This window comes from Heterodontus francisci, chromosome 11, assembly GCF_036365525.1.
Source record: "Heterodontus francisci isolate sHetFra1 chromosome 11, sHetFra1.hap1, whole genome shotgun sequence".
NCBI lineage: Eukaryota > Metazoa > Chordata > Chondrichthyes > Heterodontiformes > Heterodontidae > Heterodontus > Heterodontus francisci.
In genome coordinates, this window is record NC_090381.1 from 65,219,533 (window position 1) to 65,242,562 (window position 23,030).

The 23,030-nt window shown below is 43.7% G+C and overlaps 1 protein-coding gene across 3 annotated transcripts in view; it reads left to right on the top strand.

Moving 5' to 3' along the window:
• The first annotated feature begins 7,736 nt into the window (after positions 1-7,736).
• The window catches only part of ccdc150 (coiled-coil domain containing 150), a 137,840-nt gene continuing 122,546 nt past the window's right edge, over positions 7,737-23,030 (top strand). For 2 of the 3 annotated variants that reach the window (XM_068042223.1, XM_068042225.1), the window contains exons 1-6: positions 7,737-7,802; positions 10,216-10,594; positions 12,011-12,180; positions 15,765-15,833; positions 18,771-18,887; positions 20,160-20,289. In XM_068042223.1, the coding sequence (XP_067898324.1) occupies positions 10,216-10,594; positions 12,011-12,180; positions 15,765-15,833; positions 18,771-18,887; positions 20,160-20,289 (865 nt within the window). In that variant the 5' untranslated portion in view covers positions 7,737-7,802. Of the gene's footprint in view, positions 7,803-7,831; positions 7,867-10,215; positions 10,595-12,010; positions 12,181-15,764; positions 15,834-18,770; positions 18,888-20,159; positions 20,290-23,030 lie in introns of those variants that run through there. The other variant, XM_068042224.1, reaches the window with a different exon arrangement.

Here is a 23,030-nt window from a genome sequence, read left to right on the forward strand (position 1 = left end):
GAAAGCATATGGCATGCTTGCCTTCATCGGTCGGGGCATAGAGTATAAAAATTGGCAAGTCATGCTGCAGCTGTACAGAACTTTAGTTAGGCCACACTTAGAATATTGCATGCAATTCTGGTCGCCACACTACCAGAAGAATGTGGAGGCTTTGGAGAGGGTACAGAAGAGGTTTACCAGGATGTTGCCTGGTCTGGAGGGTATTAACTATGAGGAGAGGTTGGATAAACTCGGATTGTTTTCACTGGAACGACGGAGGTGGAGGGGCGACATGATAGAGGTTTACAAAGTTATGAACGGCATGGACAGAGTGGATAGCCAGAAGCTTTTTCCCAGGGTGGAAGAGTCAGTTACTAGGGACTTAGGTTTAAGGTGCGAGGGGCAAAGTTTAGAGGGGATGTGCGAGGCAAGTTCTTTACACAGAGGGTGGTGAGTGCCTGGAACTTGCTGCCGGGGGAGGTGGTGGAAGCAGGTACAGTAGCGACGTTTAAGATGCATCTTGACAATACATGAAGAGAGGGATACGGTCCCCGGAAGTGCAGAAGGTTTTAGTTTAGGCAGGCATCAAGATCGGCGCAGGCTTGGAGGGCCGAATGGCCTGTTCGTGCTATCCTGTTCTTTGTTCTTTGACATAGGTGGAGAGATCTGGTCCTGCAATCAGAATTTCTGGAGCTAGGTAAGAAATTAGCAAGCAGGACCTCAAAAGTAGTAATCTCTGGATTACTCCCAGTGCCACACGCAAGTGAGTAAAGAAATAGAAGGATAAGGCAGATGAATGAGTGGCTGGAAAGATGGTGCAGGAGGGAGGTCTTTAGATTCCTGGGACATTGGGGAAGATGGGACCTGTACAGGCCAGCGGGTTGCACCTGAACAGAGACGGGACTGAGTTCCTTGTGGGAATTTTTGCTCGTGCTGTTGGGGAAGGTTTAAACTAGTTGGACAGGGGGATAGGGACCTGAGGGTAGACTCAGTTGGGACAAAATCAGAAATGAAAATGGAAGGCAGAAAATTAATGGATGAGTCTGGAAGACAGAGGAAACAATGGTTAGAAAATAAGAGAAAGTTTGGCAGTGCTCAAGGGTATCTATTTCAATGCAAGGAGTATAGCAAATAAAGCAGGAGCTGACGGCACAGATAGATACATGGCAGTACGATATTATAGCTATTACAGAAACATGGCTAAAGGAGGGACAGGAATGGCAGCTCAATGTTCCTGGTTATAGGGTTTTCAGACGCAATAGGGACGGGGATAAAAAAGGAGGGGGAGTGGCAATTTTGCTCAAGGAAATTATTACAACTGTGAGGAGGGATGATATGTTGGAAGGTCCATCAAATGAGGCCATATGGATTGAGCTAAGGAACTAAAAAAGGGGCAATCACACTGCTGGGAGTGTACTATAGACCCCAAACAGTCAGAGGGAGATTTGTTTAGAGATACAGCACTGAAACAGGCCCTTCGGCCCACCGAGTCTGCGCCGACCATCAACCACCCATTTCTACTAATACTACACTAATCCCATATTCCTACCACATCCCCACCTGTCCCTATATTTCCCTACCACCTACCTATACTAGGGGCAATTTATAATGGCCAATTAACCTATCAACCTGCAAGTCTTTGGCATGTGGGAGGAAACCGGAGCACCCGGAGGAAACCCACGCAGACACAGATAGAAGAGCCGATATGCAGGCAAATCTCTGAAAAGTGCAAAAACAATAGGGTAGTAATAGTAGGGGATTTTAACTACCCCAATATTAACCGGGATAGTTTTAGTGTGAAAGGAATTGAGGGAGCAGAATTATTGAGGTGCATTCAGGAGAACTTTTTTGCCCAGTATGTAGCTAGTCCAAAAAGAGAGGGCACAGTTTTAGACTTAGTTTTAGGAAATGAAGATGAGCAGGTGGAAGGAGTGGCAGTGGGAGAGGATTTTGGTGGTAGTAATCATAATTCAATCAGTTTAACCATAATTAAGGAAAAGGACAGAGACAGGAGTTAGAGTTTCCAGTTGGGACAAGGCCAATTTTACTAAACTGAGGAGTGATTTAGCAAATGTGGACTGGTAAATCAGTGTCAGAGCAGTGGGAGGCATTCAAAGGGGAGATTCAAGGGGTTCAGAGTAAACATGTTCCCACAAAGAAAAAGGGTGGGACGACTGAAACTACAGCCCCATGGATGTCAAGGAGCTTACAGGGTAAGATCAGGCAGAAAAGAAAAGATTATGTCCGACACCGAGAATTCAATACTACAGAAAGCCGAGAGGAGTACAGAAAGTGGAGGGGTGAAATCAAAAAGGAAATTAGGAAAGCAAAGAGAGGGCATGAAAGAATATTGGCAAGCAAAATCAAGGTGAACCCAAAGATGTTCCATTGATACATTATGAGTAAGAGGATAACTAAGGAGAGAGTAGGGCCCATAAAAGACCAAAAAGGTAACCTATGCGTAGGGACAGAAGATGTTGGTATGGTTCTAAATGAATACTTTGCGTCTGTCTTCACAAAAGAGGGGGATGATGCAGATATTGTAGTTAAGGAGAAAAGAGTATGCAGTATTGGATGTGATAAACATAGGGAGAGAGGAAGTATTAATGGGATTAGCATCCTTGAAAGTTGATAAATCACCAGGGCCAGATGAAATGTACCCTAGGCTGTTAAAAGAAGCAAGAGAGGAAATAGCTAAAGGTCTGACCGTCATTTTCCAGTCCTCACTGGATACAGGTGTGGTGCCGGAGGATTGGAGAACTGCTAACATTGTACCTCCATTTAAAAAGGGAGCGAGGGATAGACTGAGTAATTACAGTCAGTCTAACCTCAGTAGTGCGCAAATTATTGGAATCTATGCTGAGAGACAGGATAAATAGTCACTTAGAAAGGAACAGGTTAATCAAGGACAGTCAACATGGATTTGTTAAGGGAAGATCTTGTTTGACCAACTTGATCTAATTTTTTGAAGAAGTAACAAGGAAGATAGATGAGGGTAGTGCAGTTGATGTGGTCTACATGGATTTTAGCAAGGCTTTTGACAAGGTCCCACATGGCACACTGTTTAAAAAAATAAAATCCCATGGAATCCAGGGAAAGGTGGATTCAAAATTGGCTCAGTGGCAGGAAACAAAGGGTAATTGTTGACGGGTATTTTAGCAACTGGAGGGCTGTTTCCAGTGGCATTCCACAAGGCTCAGTACTGGGTCCCCTGCTTTTTGTGGTATATATTAACGATTTGGACGTAAATGTAGGGGCCATGATCAAGAAGTTTGCAGACGACACAAAGATTGGCCGTGTGGTAGATAGCGAGGAGGATAGCTGTAGGCTGCAGGAAGATATTGATGGTCTGGTCAGATGGGCAGAAAAGTGGCAAATGGAATTCAACCTGCAGAGGTGTGAGGTGATGCATTTGGGGAGATCAAACAAGGCAAAGGAATACCTGATTAATGGGAAAATACTGAGAAGTGTAGAGGAAGTGAGGGAACTTGGAGTGAATGCCCACAGATCCCTGAAGGTAGCAGGACAGGTCAATAAGGTGGTTAAGAAGGCATATGGAATCCTTTTATTAATTTTAATTTTAAAAAAAATTTTTAATTTAGAAATACAGTACTGAAACAGGCCCTTCGGCCCACCGAGTCTGTGCCGACCGACAACCACCCATTTATTAATAATCCTACATTAACCCCATATTCTCTACCACATCCCCACCATTCTCCTACCACCTACCTACACTAGGTACAATTTACAATGGCCAATTCACCTATAAACCTGCAAGTCTTTGGCCGAGGTATAGAATATAAGAGCAGGGAGATTATGCTGGAACTGTATAACTCATTGGTTAGGCCACAACTTGAGTACTGTGTGCAGTTCTGGTCACCTCATTACAGGAAGGATGTAATTACGCTAGAGAGGGTACAGAGGAGATTTACGAGGATGTTGTCGGGACTGGAAAAATGTAGCTATGAGGAAAGATTGGTTAGGCTGGGGTTGTTCTTGGAACAGAGAAGGCTGAGGGAAGATCTGATTGAAATGTACAAAATTTTGAGTGGCCTGGATAGAGTAGAGGTGAAGGGTCTATTTACCTTAGCAGAGAGGTTAGTGACAAGGGGGCATAGATTTAAAATGATTGGTAGAAAAATTAGAGGGGAGAAGAGGAAAAGATTTTTCACCCAGAGGGTGTTGGGGGTCTGGAACTAACTGCCTGAACGGGTAGTTGAGGCAGAAACCCTCAACTCATTCAAAAGGAGTCTGGATATGTGCCTCAAGTGCCGTAATCTGCAGGGCTATGGACCAAATGCTGGAAGATGGAATTAGAATAGGTGGATCGTTTTTCGGCTGGCACAGACACGATGGACCAAGTGGCCTCTTTCTGTGCCTTAAATCTTCTATGATTCTAAGTGGTGGGAAGAGAAAGCCCAAGAGATCCAACAATATGCTGACGATTATGACATGCAAAGCTTTTTTGAAGCCTCCAGGGCCATTTGTAGACCAAGGTCAAATGGACAAAATCCCCTTCGCTCACAGGATGGTGCCTCCCTTCTTAAGGATGACAATGCCATCCAGCAATGCTGCAAAGAACATTTTCAACAACTCCTCAACCATGAATCCACAGTGGCAGCTGATATTCTCCAGGCTATCCTCCAGTACCCTGTGGAAGAGTCTATGCGTGAACCACCATCAATGGGAGAGCTGCAACAAGCAATCAAATGGATGAAAAACAACAAAGCCTGTGGTGCTGATGGTATTCCAGCTGAGGCCTTCAAAGCTGGTAGGCTTTTGCTCACATCAAGACTCCATCCTTCAGATTTGGGAGGAGAAAGGACCCCCCCCCCACTCCCCACCAACCAACCCAACTTCAGGACATGACATCTTCTAGTAGGGAGATAGATCATGCTGTGGAAACTATCGAGGTATTTCCCTCTTGTCCATAGCAGGGAAAATCTTGAGACATATTCTCCTGAATCAACTACTTCCTATGGCTGAGAAAATCCTCCGAGAGACACAGGCTTTAGACCTTCCAGAGGAACCTCCAACATGGTTTATGTTGCCAGACAAATCCAAGAAAAATGTCAAGAACACCACCAGGAACGCCACAGCATACAAGGCTATGGGTCAAGTGCTGGAAAATGGGATTAGGGTAGGTGCTTGATGTCCGGCACAGACACAATGGGCTGATGGACCTGTTTCTGTGCTGTATAACTCTATGACTCTAAGAACTCTTCATTGCTGTCAGCGACCTGACCAAAGCATTTGACTCAGTAAATCGTGCGACTCTGTGGGTTGTAATCCAAAGATTTAGATATCCAAGAAATGTCATCACAATCCTGCAATTGCTCCATGATGATATGACTGCAACTTTCTTGAGTGGGAGATCTGAAACAGACGCCTTCAAAATCCGGACTGGGGTCAAACAAGTCTGCGCGATAGCCCCCACACTATTTTCAATCTACCTGGCAGTGACAATTCACCTCATCAAAGATCAGCTGCCCTCTGGTTTGAGTCTTAAATACTGCCTAGATGGAAAATTCTTTAACCTCAGTCGCCTCCATGCCATAACTAAGCTGACCGTCATAGACATACATGATCTGCAGTTGTGGATGACTGCAATGTCGTTGCCCACTCTGCACCAGATTTGCAAGCCACTCTCAATCTCTTAAATTCTGCATACAACAGACTCGGCCTGTCCTTGAATGTTGCCAAAACAAAACTCATATCAACCCACACCTGATCAACATAATATTCCACCTCCCACATATGTTTAAAGAGAGACTTTGGAATATGTTGAGCACTTCCCATACCTTGACAGTCTCAAAAGGCCACCATTGATGAGGAGATCCAACACCGGATCAGAAGCGCCAGCTCAGCTTCTACAGCGAGTGTTTGACAACAAAGACCTCCACTGGTTAACAAAAGTCCTAGTGTACACAGCAGTTGTTATCACCACACTCCTGTACTGCAGTGAGACCGGGACTTTGTATCAGCGACACACAAGAGCGCTAGAGAAATTCATCAGCAATGCCTCCGCCGCATCCTCTGGATTCAATGGGAGGACCATCGAACAAACCCTAGTGTCCTTCTTGAAGCCAGCTGCACAAGCATTCAGGCAAAACTCCTGCAAAACCAACTTCGAAGGACTGGGCACTGTATGCAGATGGCCGAAAATCATCTCTCCTGCCAGGTCCTGTTTTCTCAACTCTCAAATGGTCAGCATTCCACAGGAGGGCAAAGAAAATGCTTCAAAGACACTCTGAAGCTCTTTTTGGAGGACGGTAGCATTGACATAGATAACTGGGAGGAGTTTACCAACAATTGTTCAAAATGGTGACAACTTGTCCATCAAACTGCATCATGCTTTGATTCCAAACACCTTAATGATGAGACAAAGTGGTGGTAGAGAAGGAAAGAAAAGGAAGCAAATCTTGCACTCCGGATCCCACCACCTCATGGGACATCCTGCCCCATGTGCCCAAGGATCTGCAGGTCGAGAATCGGCCTGTTCAGTCACATGACGACCCATGGCAGAAACCCACTACCTTGAGTAGACGTCATCCTCGAATCAAGGGACAGCCGACGAGTGTTTTATTCACTGCTACTAGGAATGCCCATCTTGTAGAAGTTCTGCTGTTCTCGCCAAAGGAATTTTCGTTTGTCTCTTTTACCTTGTTTGGCTTCATTCCTTTCCGTTTCCTTTCTTGTGTTTCATCTGGTATCTACAAAAACTTGCTTTCATAGCCACATCTCTTTCCTCAGCAAGTGTCTCCAACTCTGACTTATTCCACATGGATTCCAACTGAAATTTCACCCTACACGTTTTGGATTCACCCATGATTACAGATATTCAGCATTCTTCAAACCACTGCTCTCCCCGCATCCTGAGCTCCATGCTCAATGACCACATGCATGCTCTCGACCTCTCTTCAGCAGCACCGACTTACCTCATCTCAAACCTGTACTAGTCCATAGTTTAATTTCATCCTCCACTTTAAGAAAGAATTTTCTTTTGTCCTTTCAGGTGGTAAGGATCGCAAAATGCAACAACTTAGATACCAATACCCCTCTAGATCCTCCTTCCCCTTTTCTTTCCTCTGGCCCCATCCCTTATTCCAACCTCAACCGTTGCTGAGTTTTCACTATCCCCTCTCTGACCGGAATGATCAGCCCTCAGCAAACATTTCAGCTTCATCCCCTTACGCTCCAATGGACTTTGAGCTCAGCACGATGTTGAGCTCTTGTTTGTTGTTTTCACTTCCACACCCACTTCTTCCTCCCTTGACTTTCCAAAGCACAAGACTGAAAGCTCGGGAAATATACCCCAAAAGCAGATAGATACAACTCCATATGGATTCCTTTGCAGTATGTTCTGTGACTCCTGCTTGATTGGTTTGTCCAGGGACAACAGATAATAACTTAGAGACCTCGTTTCAAGAAAGATCAATTGCAAGTGACACGTGAGCAAGCCGCAAAGCTAGCCAATGTCATTTAAAACAGCTTGCTGCTTCAATTCTGTAACCCCCATCCTCTGCCCTTTTGGTGAAAGAGCATCGTTTGGCATTGGGATTTCAATATGCCTTATTCAGTTATGGATGATAAAGTCATCATCTATCACTGCACTGCACGTTTCTGAGGACAGCAGCAGGTTGAAGATAAATAATGGGCTGAGTTTAAACACATATGCTCCCAACAGGCTTTGAAACTGCTGATTTCGCGCATGCGTAGTTTGTTATGGTGATGTTTCGGTTGGAGAGCGAGCGGCAGGTTGTTCGGGATTTCCATGGTAACCAGAGGCTGGGCCCACCGCCAGCAGCTGCCTCTGTTACCAGGTAAGCTATTATTCTTATTTTGTTGTATGATTTGGTGTTAGATTGGTGAGGCAGGCGGTCTGAGGTAGGAGTTACATTTGAAATCTGTTCTCTTTTAAGTTTTTCAAATCACCATTTTTATTTTTTAACTCTTCGAGCTAAGATTACTGCATCTCGCCACTATATACTCTGACTAGTTTTAGATCTAAGCACGTTGCAATCCTGTTCAGTCTCTTTCCATAATAAGGTCGGTTAGTAGTGACCAGAATGGAATAAGGTCTTGCCGTCGCACGGTGTCCCTCAGCTCACTGTCTGCATTCTCACACTTCCAGTCAGCTCTACCTGTTCCCAGGCTCCCAGCCCGGTCTTGGCCTTCCCTGTAGCTGTTCCTCAATTACAAAACACTTAATATACATGCCGGACGTGTGATTTTCCTATTAAAATGGTTTTGTGACCTTAACGATGATGCTCCAATATACTATCGATGTTTGGGGCAATTAATTGATTATTGTATCAGACTGGTGTTACGAGGTTTTCGGTGAAATGTAACGGTGGGTGTCAGCCAACTTTGTCTTTTGCTGCTTCGTGTGGCATAACTTCCTACAGAGAGTTAATTGGAGCATTGTACCGCTTACTGATAACAGTTTTACTGTGATATTGGGTGCTGGTGATTACAGTGGGAAACCAGGTTGGGGGGGGGGGGCGGGGGGATCAATTTCCAGCTCCATTACCGTTCAGATTTCAACATTGCTGCTTTTTTCGGACAGAGCCTCATAGGTGTCTGCACATCGGGGTCCTTGAATGTGGGTGAAAAAGTATTCTTACCTGGCTGCATAGTCCAGTTGGCACCTTGCACAATACTGGAAGGGGAACTAAGGGTGACCAGCAATGGAGTGCATTTAGGCCAGAAGAGTCCTTTAGCGCCATAGGAGTGAAACTCCGGACAGTAACATGTCTCTCTTTCAAGATAACGTCTGACTGATCATATTAGAGAAAAGGAAATGATATACACCTACATTTGTTGGCACCTCAACAATTGAGACCATTCTTCAGTCAGGCCAGAATCTAAAATACCCATTCTCTGTCTACAAATCAATCCTCTGAGTTCTGAGAACAACCCCACAGCGTGTGATAGCTTCTTGTGTAAGTTTCTTGCACATTTATCATTTGAAAGACATGAGGAAATTTCTGATAATTAACTTGATATAGACAAGGAAGATTACTGTGGGGTTGGTTAGATGCCCCTACAGAGCTCTTAATATCTTTGAATAATTTGCTATTTACCCTCACAAAGAAAATGGAATTTTACGAATACAGTTGAATGAAAGACTGTTATAATTTTATAATATATTCATATCTTCACATTATAAAGATATAATGCAGAGATTTTATGGCTTGAAGCTAGACTGAGCTCTGCTTCTGCCTCACAATCTGTTTAGCACAATTATACTTCACATTTACTTTGAAAGTTCTTTGTAATTTCTTACTATTTGTAGTCAGTGGGGCAGAATTTTAACCATATGTCTTGGGTGTGAATACGGATAATTGCAACCTGAGTAAATTTAAACATTTGTAATGCAAGGGAATAAATAAGCAATAACATAAATTCAAGATCAGAAAGTGTTGTCTCATTTCTCAGGGACCATTCAGTCACTCAAGCTTATTTTGTCATTCATTTTATATTGTGACTGATCAGTAGCTCAGCTCCATTTACCCACTTTTATTCCATATCCTTTGATTTTCTTACTTGGTTCCAGATTCCCACTACCTTTTGTGTGATAAAGTTCTTCCTGATTTCACTTTTCATAAGACAGAAAGGACTTTCATTTATATAGTGCCATTCACATCCTCAGGATGCCCCAAAGCACTCACAGCTAATGAATTACTTTTAAAGTGCAGTTACTGTTGTTTTGTCGGCCAATTTGCACATGGTAAAGTCCCCTAAACAGAAATTAAATAAATAACCAGGCAATCTATTTTGGTGGTGTTGCTTGAGGGGTAAATGTCGACCAAAAAATAGAGAACTCCTGTGCTCTTTTAATACTGCAATGGGAGTTTTTTATTCTTATTGGAAAAAGCAGAGGGAAGATTTGTTTAATGTTTTATCCAGAGACATTATACTGACAGTGTGTTAATTCTTCAGTACTGCACTGAAATTACAGCCTAGATTCATATCCTCAAATTTTGTATTGAGGGTTGAATCTACAAGCAACTGATTCTGGCAAGAATGCTGCCACCAACTTAAAAGTATGTCTTATATGGCAAAAGAGTGCTTATGTTAAATATTTTCCGTAAGACTGCTGTGGGTGGCCTGCACCATTGATGAATGTAGTGTTTTCTACTGTAATTTAGTTGCATTGTTTCGGTGTACATTTCAGTCATAATGCTGTATAGGCTAACAGGATGGTCTTAATTATGTGTTTCATTTGTGCAGATGACTACTGATATTTTAAACATGTCACATGCACCAATACCACCAATACATGTCGGTGCCACAGCACCTGAATCGTTTACTGTGCTTCAACGTCGGATCATTGCAGCTGAGGAGCAGACAGTGGCCTTATTTCAAGAATTAGAGGGCCTCGGATTTGGTATTGAGGACACAGGGGTATCCAAGATTGGTGATCATGACAGTCACAGGCCTGTCAGTCCCTTCCATGCTAGAAAAGCATTTGGAACTGAAAATGATGTACTGTGGAAAAACTATGAATCTCTAGTGAGCCGTGTCTGCCGGTTGGAAAGTGTTATACAGACAATGAAATTGAATGTATTTCGAATACAGACAGCGAAAGAACTCAACCCAGAGCATTCGGGTAATTAACGAGTATATCCTTCAGTAATTAATTGCAATTCCTCCTTGGATTTTCAAAACATATATGAAGTTAGATTAATATGAGTACATAAGCAGTGCAACTATAGCATGGTTGCGAAGTGGTTTGACTGTAGTCTATTTTTCCTCCACATCCTCCTTGACCTTTCTGCAACCTTCAACCACACCATCTTGCCCCAACACTTTCCCTCTGGTGTCCAGAAACTGCTCTTCTCTGATTCCACTTTTACCTATCTGATCATAGCCAATCTCCAGGATTAGTTTCCCTTCTCGTTTCCTCACTGTTACCTCTTGAGACTTCCAAGGATGCTTCTTTGGTCCACTATCCTTCCCTTGCAAACATCACCTAAAGACTAGGTCAGCTTATGCATGTATGCTAATGCCACCCAGGTCTTATCTCTCCACTAACCTTTTAATCACTACAGTGTCTCTGTGCTGTCAGACTGACTTAAAATTCAGTTAAATAGTGGGGAAGACCATGGCCATATTTTTCAGTCCCACCACAAACTCCATATCCTCACCACTGATTCAATCTTTCTCGTTGAACTAGAGCTGTTGCAAAATTAGTATCTTATTCAACCCTGAGTTGAGTCTTTGCCCCCATATGCTTTCTATTACAAAAACTGCCGGCTTCCTCCTTCATTATATTACTTGTTTCCTTTCCTCCTTCAGACTGCAAAAACACATCCATGCATTTGGCAGGTCCAAACTTGACTATTTCAGTGCTGTCCTTGCCGGCCTCCAATCCACACAGTCTTCACCTGGTCCAAAATTCTGGGCCTATATTCTATCCTGCACCATATCCTGCTCACCCATCACTTTTTTTCCCTTGCTGACCTGCGTTGGATTCTGGTCCTCCAATGGCTCGAATTTAAAATTCTCATTCTTGTGTTTCAATCCTTTCATAGCCTTGTCCATTGCTCTCTCTCTAATCTTCAGCTTACAATCTGCTCCCCTTCCCTGCCCCACCACCCACCACTCTTTGTTCATCACTCCCCACCATCCTTTCGCTATGGTCTCAGCATTCTGTAACTTTCTCCTTAGTCTTCACCTCTTCATCTCCCTCTTCATTAAGATCCTCCTTAAAACCTACATCTTTGATCAAGGTTTTGGTCACCCCTCCTAATAATTCCTTTTTTTTATTCGTTCATGGGATGTGGGAGTCGCTAGCTAGGCCAGAATTTATTGCCCATCCCTTGAGAAGGTGATGGTCAGCTGCCTTCTTGAACCGCTGACTAGGTTGGTTGCAAATCATACAGACTCTTATGACTCCACATCAGAAAATATATAGCTACTGAACTTTTGTTTAAGGTACTTATTAACAGCACAATGGTTTTAAATAGAGCACAAAAATACTAAGTACAAAGTAGATTGCTGCCTTCTTTTCACATTGTTGCAGTGGATCGACTGGCTGCAATGCAGGAAGAACATGTTCAGGAGCTAAAGAAAATGCAGCGGGAGATAATGCGCTTCCGTCAGCAGCTGAGTGAAGTTAGTGAAGAAAAGGAGGCAGCTCAGGAAGAAATAGAAAAGCTGAGTGCTGCTCTTGAGATGGCCACAGCAACTAAGGTACATGACTGAGATATACATTCTGTTATAAAGCTTTATTAATGTTACAAGTTTAGAGGAGCTTTATAATTGGACCTTTATATGATTTGTTTGTATATATTTAACTGTAAAGAGGTAATTGAACTGTATGTGTAGGTTTAAGATACATCATTCTGAAAACTAGTTTTTCACCACTAAAATAAGAAAATCCCTCATTATGGCATTAAAAAGAATTATGCTACTTTTGTGGCACAGATTGCACAGAAAGCCTCGACAAGTGATTAATGTCAACAACCATTTAATTTTGGAATTTCCATCAAAGTGAACTAAAACGAGAGAAATACTGCAGTACTTCACAGGTTAAGTTAAACATAGGGGGTGAATTTTCATGGGGATTGTATCGATTATCCGTTGTAACTTTGACAAAATATCTGTTGAATTCCTGAAAAAATGGCACAAATGCCATTTACATCCTTTCCTTGGATTTCCTCAGCTTTTCTGCTGAAGTTATTGCAGCAGAATCTCTGTGGAATTTAACCCCATAGAATTGTTTGGTTTCATTCTAACCCAGTTTGTGTGGAATTCAAGAGCTTTTAATTTCAACCATCATATTCAATTATAAAATTCCCTTCCAAAAGTGAAAAATAATGTGATCGAACTTTAAAAATGGTCCTTTTTTGAAACATCATCTGATAAACAAAATTTCATCCAACAAAAGTATTTTGTAATTTGCAGGTGGTCAGGCATTGGTTTAATGATTTAATGATAGTAACACCATTTTAAATATATTGATGGTTTCAGATAGGGAAATACTGAAATTCTGGCCATCTTTTTAGTCTGCAAAATTAGCTCAGTAGTTAGAACAGGATGAGCAGGCTGGTTCAGATCTGTGACTCAAAGATAATCTAATTGGTATTCTAAAGCATAAGATGTTTTCTCAGAAACAATTCACAGAAATCTATTTTAAGATCTGAGATGAGGCTTTTTTATTTGTTCGTGGGATATGGGTGTCACTGGCTAGGCCAGCATTTATTGCCTATCCCTAATTGCCCTTGAGAAGGTGGTGGTGAGCAGCCTTCTTGAACTGTTGCAGTCCTTGGGGAGTAGGTACACCAACAGTGCTGCTGGGAAGGGAGTTCCATGAATTTGACCCAGTGAAGGAACGGTGATATAGTTCCAAGTCAGGATGGTGTGTTGCTTAGAGGGGAACTTGTAGGTGGCGGTGCTCCCATGCATCTGCTGCCCTTGGCCTTCTAGGTGGTAGAGATGATGGGTTTGGAAGGTGCTGTCGAAGGAGCCTTGGTGCATTGCTGCAGTGCATCTTGTAGATGGTGCACACTGCTGCCACTGTGCATCGATGGTGAAGGGAGTGAATGTTGGCATTAGCGGATGGGATGCCGATCAAGCGGGTTACTTTGTCCTGGATGGTGTCGAGCTTCTTGAGTGTTGGAGTTGCACCCATCAAGGCAAGTGGAGATTATTCCATGGCACCTCTGACTTGTGCCTTGTGGACAGGCATTGGGGAGACAGGAGGTGAGTTATTTGCTGCAGATTTCTCAGCGTCTGACCTGCTCTTGTAGCCACAGCATTTCTGTGGCTGTTCTAGTTCTGTTTCTGCTCGATGGTAATCCCCAGGATGTCGATAGTGAAGGATTCAATGATGGTCATGCCATTGAACATCAAGGGGATATGGTTAGATTCTCTCTTGTTTGAGATGATCATTATCTGGCATTTTTTGGCATGAATGTTACTTGCCACATAACAGCCCAAGCCTGGATGTTGTCCGGGTCTTGCTGCATCTGTATAGGGGCTGCTTCAGTATAACATCCCCACTTCTGATCTTTTGATGGAGGGAAGGTCATTGATGAAGCAGCTGAAGATGTTTGGGCCTAGAACACTACCCTGCGGAACTGATGCCCTGGGACTGAAATGATTGACCTCCAACAACCAAAACCGTCTTCTTTTGTGCTGGGTATGACTCCAACCAGCAGAGAGTTTTCCACCTGATTCCCATTGACTCCAGTTTTGCTAGGGCTCCTTGATGGCATATTCGGTTAAATAATGCCTTGATATCAAGGGCAGTCACTCTCACCTCACCTCTGGAGTTCAGCTCTTTTGTCCATGTTTGGACCAAGGCTGTAATGAGATCAGGGGCAGAATGGTCCTGGTGGAACCCAAACTGGGTGTCAGTGGGCAGGTTGATAGTACTGTCGACAACACCTTCCATCATGCTGCTGCTAATGCCGCACAGAGGTCAGGAGCTGAGTGGCCCTGGCAGAACCCAAACTGAGCATCAATGAGCAAGTGACACTCGATAGTGCTGTTGATGACCCCTTCCATCCCATTGCTGATGATTGAGAGTAGACTGATAGGGTGGTAATTGGCAGGGTTGGATTTGTCCTGCTTTTTGAGAACAGGACATACCTGGGCAATTTGCCACATTGCCAGGTAGATGCTAGTGTTGTAGCTGTACCGGAACAGCTTGTCTAGGCACACGGCTAGTTCTGGAGCACAGGTCTTCAGTACTATTGCCGAAATGTTGTCAGCCCATAGCCTTTGCAGTATCCAGTGCTGTCAGATGTTTCTTGATCTGACGTGGAGTGAATTCGATTGACTGAAGACTGGCATCTGTGATTCTGGGGACCTCAGGAGGAGGTTGAGATGGATCATTCATTCGGCACTTCTGGCTAAAGATGGATACAAATGCTTCAGCCTTGTCTTTTGCACTGATGTGCTGGGCTCACCCGTCATTGAGGATGGGGATACTTTTTGAGCCTCCTCCTCCTGTTAGTTGTTTAATTGTGCACCACCATTCAACACTGGATATGGCATGACTGCAGTGCTTAGATCTGATCCCTTGGTTGTGGGATCCTTTAGCCCTGTATATTGCATGCTGCATCCGTTGTTTGGCATGCAAGTAGTCCTGTGTTGTAGCTTCATCAGGCTGACCTCATTTTTAGGTATGCCTGGTGCTGCTCCTGGCATGCTCTCCTGTACTCTTCATTGAACTAAGGTTGGTCTCGCAGCTTGATGGTAATGGTAGAGTGGGAGATATGTCAGACCATGAGGTTACAGATTGTGGTTGACTATAATTCTGTTGCTGCTGATGGCTCACAGCGCCTCATGGTTGCCCGGTTCTGCATTGCTAGATCCTCAATGTGAAGACGTGACTTTGTCTCCACAAGGACTGTGCAGTGGTTATTCCTGCCAATACTGTCATGGACAGATGCATCTGCGACAGGTAGGTTTGTGAGGATGAGGTCAAGTATGTTTTTCCATCTTGTTGGTTCCCTCACCACCTGCCGCAGACCCAGTCTAGCAATTATGTCCTTTAGGTAGTTAAAGAATAAAACAAAAGCAAACATAGTATAGTTTCTTATGTATAAAGCCATATTTTACAGCCTCTTAACAAATGCTTAATCTGTTGTTGCACGACCTCTTAATGTACATTCAAAGCTTGATCATAAGTCATACCTCCATCACCTGGAAACTAGGGTGTGCACTGATCAATCAGTGGCATATGAGAGGTTGTAGTATTGATATCTATGCAAAAAACACCTGATTTAATGAGATTTCTTATGTTTTTTTTGTTTTCTTTATTCTAGACAGATGTGGCAGTGGCAGCAGAAGAACTGAAAGCAACAAAAAGCAGAATGAGCCGAAGATTGCAAGAGGTTAGAGTGCAAAATCTATGTAAAGATATCAAATGGGAAATTATGGAATTAACCATTTGTTCCACAAGTGATGATATGATAATATCATGATGTTATGAGGATGCTCTTGACGAATTGAATAAGCTCTACATTGCATAGTTTCCCATTGAGTATTTTGTTTAATTAAAAGTAATAGGGACTGGTACAAATGCAGCATATATTTCAGTTCTCAATTTAGCCTCATAACACATCACAGTGCAAGAAGATGGCCTCCAATTTCTACAGCAATAAAGGCAAAGAGGGCAATTTTGAATTTGCGCTAAAAACAGGTGCAAAGTCGGTGGTGTGCCTGTGGCACTCACCACTGATTTCAGCTGGAGCTCCAAATCATTTTCCAGTCTGAGCTTCATTAGAATACAGTCAGCGAGCTGCTCTGCGCTCAGTGATTAATTTGGTGACTTCATGGGCCAGCCAGCTGGCGGTCAGCAGTAAAGACGGATGACTGCACTAGGAGATTGGGTGGGCTTATCAGTTGCTGGGAGTCGTCCACAGAATTTTTGTGGTGCCAACAAGGCATTCTTCTTCACCTAGTACAAATGGGTGGAGTATGCGCAGTGCACACTCTATCCATCTGCACTTAAAAATTGCAAACTGGATTCTACAAAGACTTTGCAGGCAGGAGTGCTGGCCACCTACTTACAGGTCCACCTGAAACCTTATTAGCTGGGACAGCTGCTATTTTCCTGCCATTTTTACAGCTTGAACCCTTGTAAAGTGGTCACTGGCTGTTTAAAACAAACTCAATGTTATAGGTTGATGGAATGAATCAGAATGATTTGTTGAGGAATTTAGGTTGGGGAGGGGAATCTAGGCTAGACTGTGGGGTGAGGTAATAGGAAAAGTGACAAGGGAGTGTAGGATTGAGATAAGCATGAGATCTGAGGGGCAAGAGAATCTTGGGCAATGGTGATTGTAAGGAATTCTCCTTTAATTAGTTAAATAATTCCTTGCAGTTCAGGCTTGTTGTCCAAATCTAAGTTTATTACTCACATACAAAAATACCGTAATTATTATGTTTACCCACCTGGTTGTTTGCAATTCTGAGGTGATCAGGCGTGGCTTCTGTAGGTGTTTTCCTTATGACTGCCCATGAGCTCTCTCCAAAAGGGCCCTCACTGTTCTAGGGAAACCGTACTTACCCCTCCCACTAAGTCCAGAATCTTCTCCTTTGATGTTGTCATATCACCTGATCCTCCCTCCAGGCTATGACATAATGACTGTTTCTGTGATGCAAAGGAACGGGAACATCCTGGCTGCTTATCAGTAGATTTCCTGCCCCACATTGCTAACAGCCAAATTGCAATGTTCACACCTATTCTAGCTTGGCGAGGTCTCGTGATGTTGTTATGACCATGTGGTACAACGTGGGTGGTTCCCACTTTTCCACTGCCACCTGACTGCAGCAAGTGTATTTGTATTAGAGTTTAACTCCTTGGTGTTTTATTTTTCGAGTAAACAGAATGTGACAGGTTTTCTTGTAGGTTTGAATGACAAAAAGTCAATTGTTTATTGATCGATATGCCTTATCCTGAAATTGTTGCAACCGCACACACACACACACACACACACACACACACACACACACACACACACACACACACACACATATTTGGGGAAATTGCAGGGTATGAGAGATAGCAAAAAAGGAGGAAGGCGTGCCGTAGGGGTGGTGGAGAGTTTGGTTTTCTGGGAAGTGAGTTGGAAGGATAAATGGTATACTAAATTATACAGTGGGTTTAGGGGAAAGCAACAGTAGGGTGAGATAGTAGGAGATGCGAAGGAAATAACTGAAGCCTACAATCTGCATTTTGCGAGCACCTGTTTACAGAGATCTGCCACCCTCAGCAGGGAGAATGACATGTTGTTCAGTTGTTCAGATTACCTGGTTCATGGTTTGTATTAATATTTTAGAGATCACTTTTAGTTTTGTGAAATTAAATATGTAGTAAGAATTTCAAAAGGTTGCAGACCACCCAAGATTTAAAGTTCAAAATTCTCTCCATGAGTACTTACAGAGACAGAGTTAGAGAAGTGAGAGCCATAAAATTGCAGGTGGCCTCATTTAGCTGGGCAGTTGAAACCAGAAAGTCTAGGAGAGTTTGTTCAGTCATTGTAATATTAATTATTCATGTGGGATTAGGAATCGAAGAGAAGATTTGAAGTTGGAAATAATTAGTTCAAATTGCTATCTGGGACATTCCATGTGTATCACATTGCTGTGAAGATGGATGATGCAGTGGGTTGCCTGTTGGGTTTTTGATCTGTGTGCTTGCTGACAGTCAAGAAGTTGGCTTTTAGACACGCAGTTGGCTTTTGGAAAGCTGTTGGTTTCAGACAAGCAGTTGGCTTTTGGAAGTCAGTTGGACTCTGGAGCAAAGAGCCCATCCGGAACCAGGGGTTTTCTGTTGTGAGTACAGCCCGTACTCCAGCTGGGAAGTCCAGATCCAGGGGATCTGATACCTGAGAAGATAGCTAAGGAATTAAGGAAATCGAAGTGAATTCCCAAGAGCTGTGGTACACTTTGGATTGGACCCAGGAGAAGTGGACAAACTGCTAAGATCCTGTAACGTATAGGAAATTCTTGTGGTGGAAGTAACAGCCAATTAGGAGTGTTCTGTTGAAATTTAGAGTTTGAAGTATACGTCCTCGTGTTCTGTTAAGATTTTAACTTTAAAATATAAGTTTTTCCAAATTGTAATGTTAAGTTAGTAGTGTTTTGCTTTGTTTAACTCTTGTACAGTAAAGTTTTTTTTTGTTTAAAACATGGTTGTGGTGCAGTTCTTTCAGGAATAACTGGGAATTCGACTTTCTCTTTTTAAACGTTAATGGTCCCTAGCGGGATCGTAACACAATTTAAACCATATAGTCTGTAGATATTATGTATCAACTGTTTTTCAGTTGAAAAAGGAGCTGGTCCAGGAAATGAGTCTCCGAAAAGCTCTGGAAGAATCCCATATTCATTTGCTGCAACGTGTCCAGGATATGGACAAGGCAGTGGAGGTTGAAAGAAAGCAGGTGCGGAGTTTCCTACAAATTTAAAACTATTACGTTCTGTTGATAAAATTGGTTCATTGTTTTTTGTGCCTTTTGGTTTTCTATTCCTTTCCCACTATCGCCACCCTGCCCCTTGCTCTAGTTTAAATAATTTATCCAAATTTGTGGGTAAGCCCTTAAGTAAATTTCTTTTTTCTCATTCAGAAGCCTATTCTGACCTTCACTGGAACAGACTGTTGAACTCCACCTTGCTCTTCTCCACCCCCAAGCTACTTGCAATCTTACTCCAGAACTTGGTATTGCCTAGTCTTTGACATTGCATTGACCACAAAATTCCTGATACTGATTTGCCCAATCATGCCCTTACCTCCACCTTTGTTCATACCTCAGCCATCTCCTTTCCTGGTTGTGGGTATCGAGTGGAGGGAACAGTAGTGGGTCTCATGGACAAGATGAGTTTGGAGAGGACAGGAGGAGAGATAGGAGAGAAACTACAGAAAGATGTGAGTTCAGGGCTAGGGCAGGGGGAACTTCAGAGGAAGTTTGGCATGGTGGGCTAGTGAAAGGGAGGGAAGTGGCAGAGGCAGCTGATTGGATGGTCTCCATCTTCATAACAAGGAAGTCCATGAGCACCTCATGCTTATTGTTGTAGGTAAGGGTGGAGGAGACAGGAGAGAGGGGTTTAAGATGATGGTTTGCAATAGAGAAAAGAAGCCAGGAGTAATCTTTGCATTCCAGGATGCTGCTAGAACAGTCAGCAATTTTATAAGACTAGAGGAGGACCCAGTCATTCTTTATGTGGTCCAACCAGATCTAGTGATGAATGACTGAACTAGTTGTCTTCCATACTCATTCAAATTTGCATCCCTTGCACTTAAGGGAGTGGAAATAAGGGCTATACCGGGCGAATGGCCAGGGTTAGAGAGAGTTTTATTGGGGTCTAGGGCATCAAAAGTGGAGGTGAGAATTTAGTTGAGTAAATGGGTAGCGACAGAAATGTCATGGCAAATGGAGGACCAAAGGCTAGACACTTGGGATTTTGCAAATGCAATTGTAAATGAATTGGGGATAGTTTCTTACAGGGGTGGACACAGAAGAATCTAGGGTTGAGTCATGGAAGGGAACTGTGGGTGGAGTGACAAAAGGAAGTGATCAAAGATGGCTTGTGTCTGTGATTGATATGATGGGAGTAATGAGCCCATGTGAGATGGCAAGGTCGTGGGATTGGCCCTGAACATAGCTGTAAATATATGCTAGATGCTTGGTTAAAGATTTCATAACATCCTCACTTAGGTCAAGGTCCTACAGCAGGACATCCTCACACTCCGAAATGATGGGCAGATAATTCAGGAGAGACTGCAGCATGAGCAGCAGAAAACAAATGATTTGGAGAAAATGCACAAACAGCTAAAAATAGAATCAGGTATTGAAACTCATCTGATATTACACATTTAGCTCCTTAGATTTTTTTCACATCATTAATTATGTGTGTAAATTGGCTGCTGTGTTTGCCAACATAACTACAGTGTCTGCACTTTAAAAGTATTCCACATTGGTTGCAACATGTTTTGGGATATCCTGAGGATGTGAGAAGGTGCAATATAAATGTAAGTTCTTTATTTCTTTTCGGTAGCATGGTATTAGTACTGTATTTTTGGGGGAATGAGCCTTGCCTCAGTGGTAGCATTCCTACATCTGAGTAAGAAAGTTATGGATTTGAGTCCTATTCCAAACAACCTCGGCGAACGGAGATGAATGTTCTAAGCTGCAAAATTTTGCTTTGGAGCTCCGCTGGAGCCAGGACTACAGAAACTAGAAGCTTTCAAAATGGCATGCGCAGTGCTTCCAACGCGGCCTGTATGGCATCCCATGCTGGGAAGGGCACTAATGCTGGTGTGACATGTGTGCTCTGGAAGCTTTAGCAGTGGGTAGTTCGAGGCATCATACAGCCTCTCGTGTTCAGCTGTACAAGGGACCCCCGTCACTACCACTATTTAAAGGGCCAGCCATGCAACTTGCAGGTGAGGTGCTTATGATTTACTGTTGCTCTGGCAAAGTTTGTAGAAGAACTGCGATGTGTTTTGGAGGAGTTCTGGTGGGTTGCTAGATTTGGAAGGGAGCATTGCTGCATCCTGACATGGAGGGCAGAGGAGTTTTGTGACCTTCCACAGAAAGGCTGCTACTGTTGTACAGTCCCTCTAGGTCTGCAACATGACGGGGAAATGGAGCAGAGGCTGCAGAGAGCAGATGCTCTGTGCATAGGGAGGAGAAGGGCTCTCCATAGAAGGCAGAGAGCAGAAGCTCTGTGCATAGGGAGGAGGAGAGCTCTCCATACAAGGCCCTACACATCAAAGGTTTTCACTGAGGACTTCTCCCACCTCCAGCTCGGTCAGGAGCAGTGCCCGAGATGGTTGAATTCATCAAAGAGGTGGTCACAGAACTGTGCCATCTCCTTCAACGAAACCTGCACCCTCCAAGCAGGGTGGCGACGGCACTGCCAGTGGCCATCAAGATTGCTGTCGCTGTCGACTTTTACTTGACTGGATCCTTCTAGGCAGCAGCAGGCGACATTGTAAACATCCCAATTTGTCGTACATGGCTGCATCTGGAAGGCAATGGAGGCCTTGTACACAAGAAGAGGAGGGTTCTTTGTTTTTTTGCTAAGGGGGAGTAGGCAAGTGGCTTTGCCAGGGTACCGGGATACCCAATGGTGCAAGGAGCCATCCAGTATACATGTGATTCCCTGGGCCTCACATCTCAACGGAGAGAGGTACAGGAATGGTAAGGGGTTCCACTCCATTAACATGCAGTTGGTGTGCGACCATGCCCAAACTATCATGTTGGTGAAAGCGCTATTCTAGCAGCAGCCACGATGATTTAATCCTGAGGCAGTTCGCTGTTCCCATCATCTTCAGACCACCATGAAGAATTGCTTGGATGCAAGAGATACCCCCTATACATGTGGTTGATGACTCCTTTCTGCCACATGACCGTGCGAGGACAAAAGGCCTGCACAGAGTGCCAGACTGCCACCAGGAACATCATTGCAGACCAGGGTTACCAAGCAATGGTTCAGCTGCCTGGACTGCTTGAGGGGAACTGTACGATACTTGCCGGAGCGTGTTTCCAAGTTCATGGTGGGCTGTTGTGTCCTCCACAACCTTGCTATTATGAGAGCATAGTCATTGGTACCAGGCTTACTGATGTCACCGAAGAAGAAGGAGGAGGGAAGGGGTGGAGGCATCCAGAACCCTTTCACTCTGGACAGGCTGTTTGAGCGCCTGCTGAGACTCTGGTTCCTTAAGACGTCATCTGTCCACCACAATTGCTCCATAATTCGCCACATTCCCATCCATCTGTGATGTCCTATGACAGCATCCTCTTGGCCAAAATCCTGTAAGAAAAGCTACCAACAAAAACCTCTTCATACGAACTTTATCCAACAACCGATCCAGTAATACAAAAAAAACTGATCTCTTCATCCTTGTGCATCCCATTGGTCCCTGTCTTGCAGGGGCTTTTGACTGACCCCCTAGTGCTGCTATGCAGTGTGGCTGCAGCACAGGAAAAGTGATTCATCTGTGGCTTACTAAAGGAATTAAGGATAGTATTAAATTAAAGGAAAAGGCTTACAATGTTGTGAAGAATAGTAGCATTCAGGGCCAGAGGGGATGATTGAAGAGGTGAGATTGGAAAAAGGGAGGTCAGAGGGAAGTGAAGGGGAAGAAGGATCCGGAGGGGTGTTGGTTCCCATGAGTTGTTGAAGCTTGCAATCCTTCACACCGGAAAGGAAGAAAAAATGTTTTTTGATAAAGTGCTAGATGAGATGAAGGATGAAATGAACCTCTGGACCAGGACAGCTGTGAGATAGCGAGTTGGTGCTGCTGAAGAGGGTGGTGGAGGGCATGCACATGGCAGCTCATGGCTTTGTGTGGATCTCAGGATGTGGTGAGAACAGTGGTTCGAGGAACGCTGAATGTCTGGAAGATATCTAATCGTGGATAGATCTGAAACATGGGTGGAATTTCAATTGGAATCCACATAGAATTAGAGCTGGAGACAATTGCTAAGGAAGGAGATACAGTTGTGAAACTAAGTTTCTGTAGATACCTGATACATTATGGGAAGGGAAGTAGAAAGCAATGAAGATGAACAAGGTAGAAA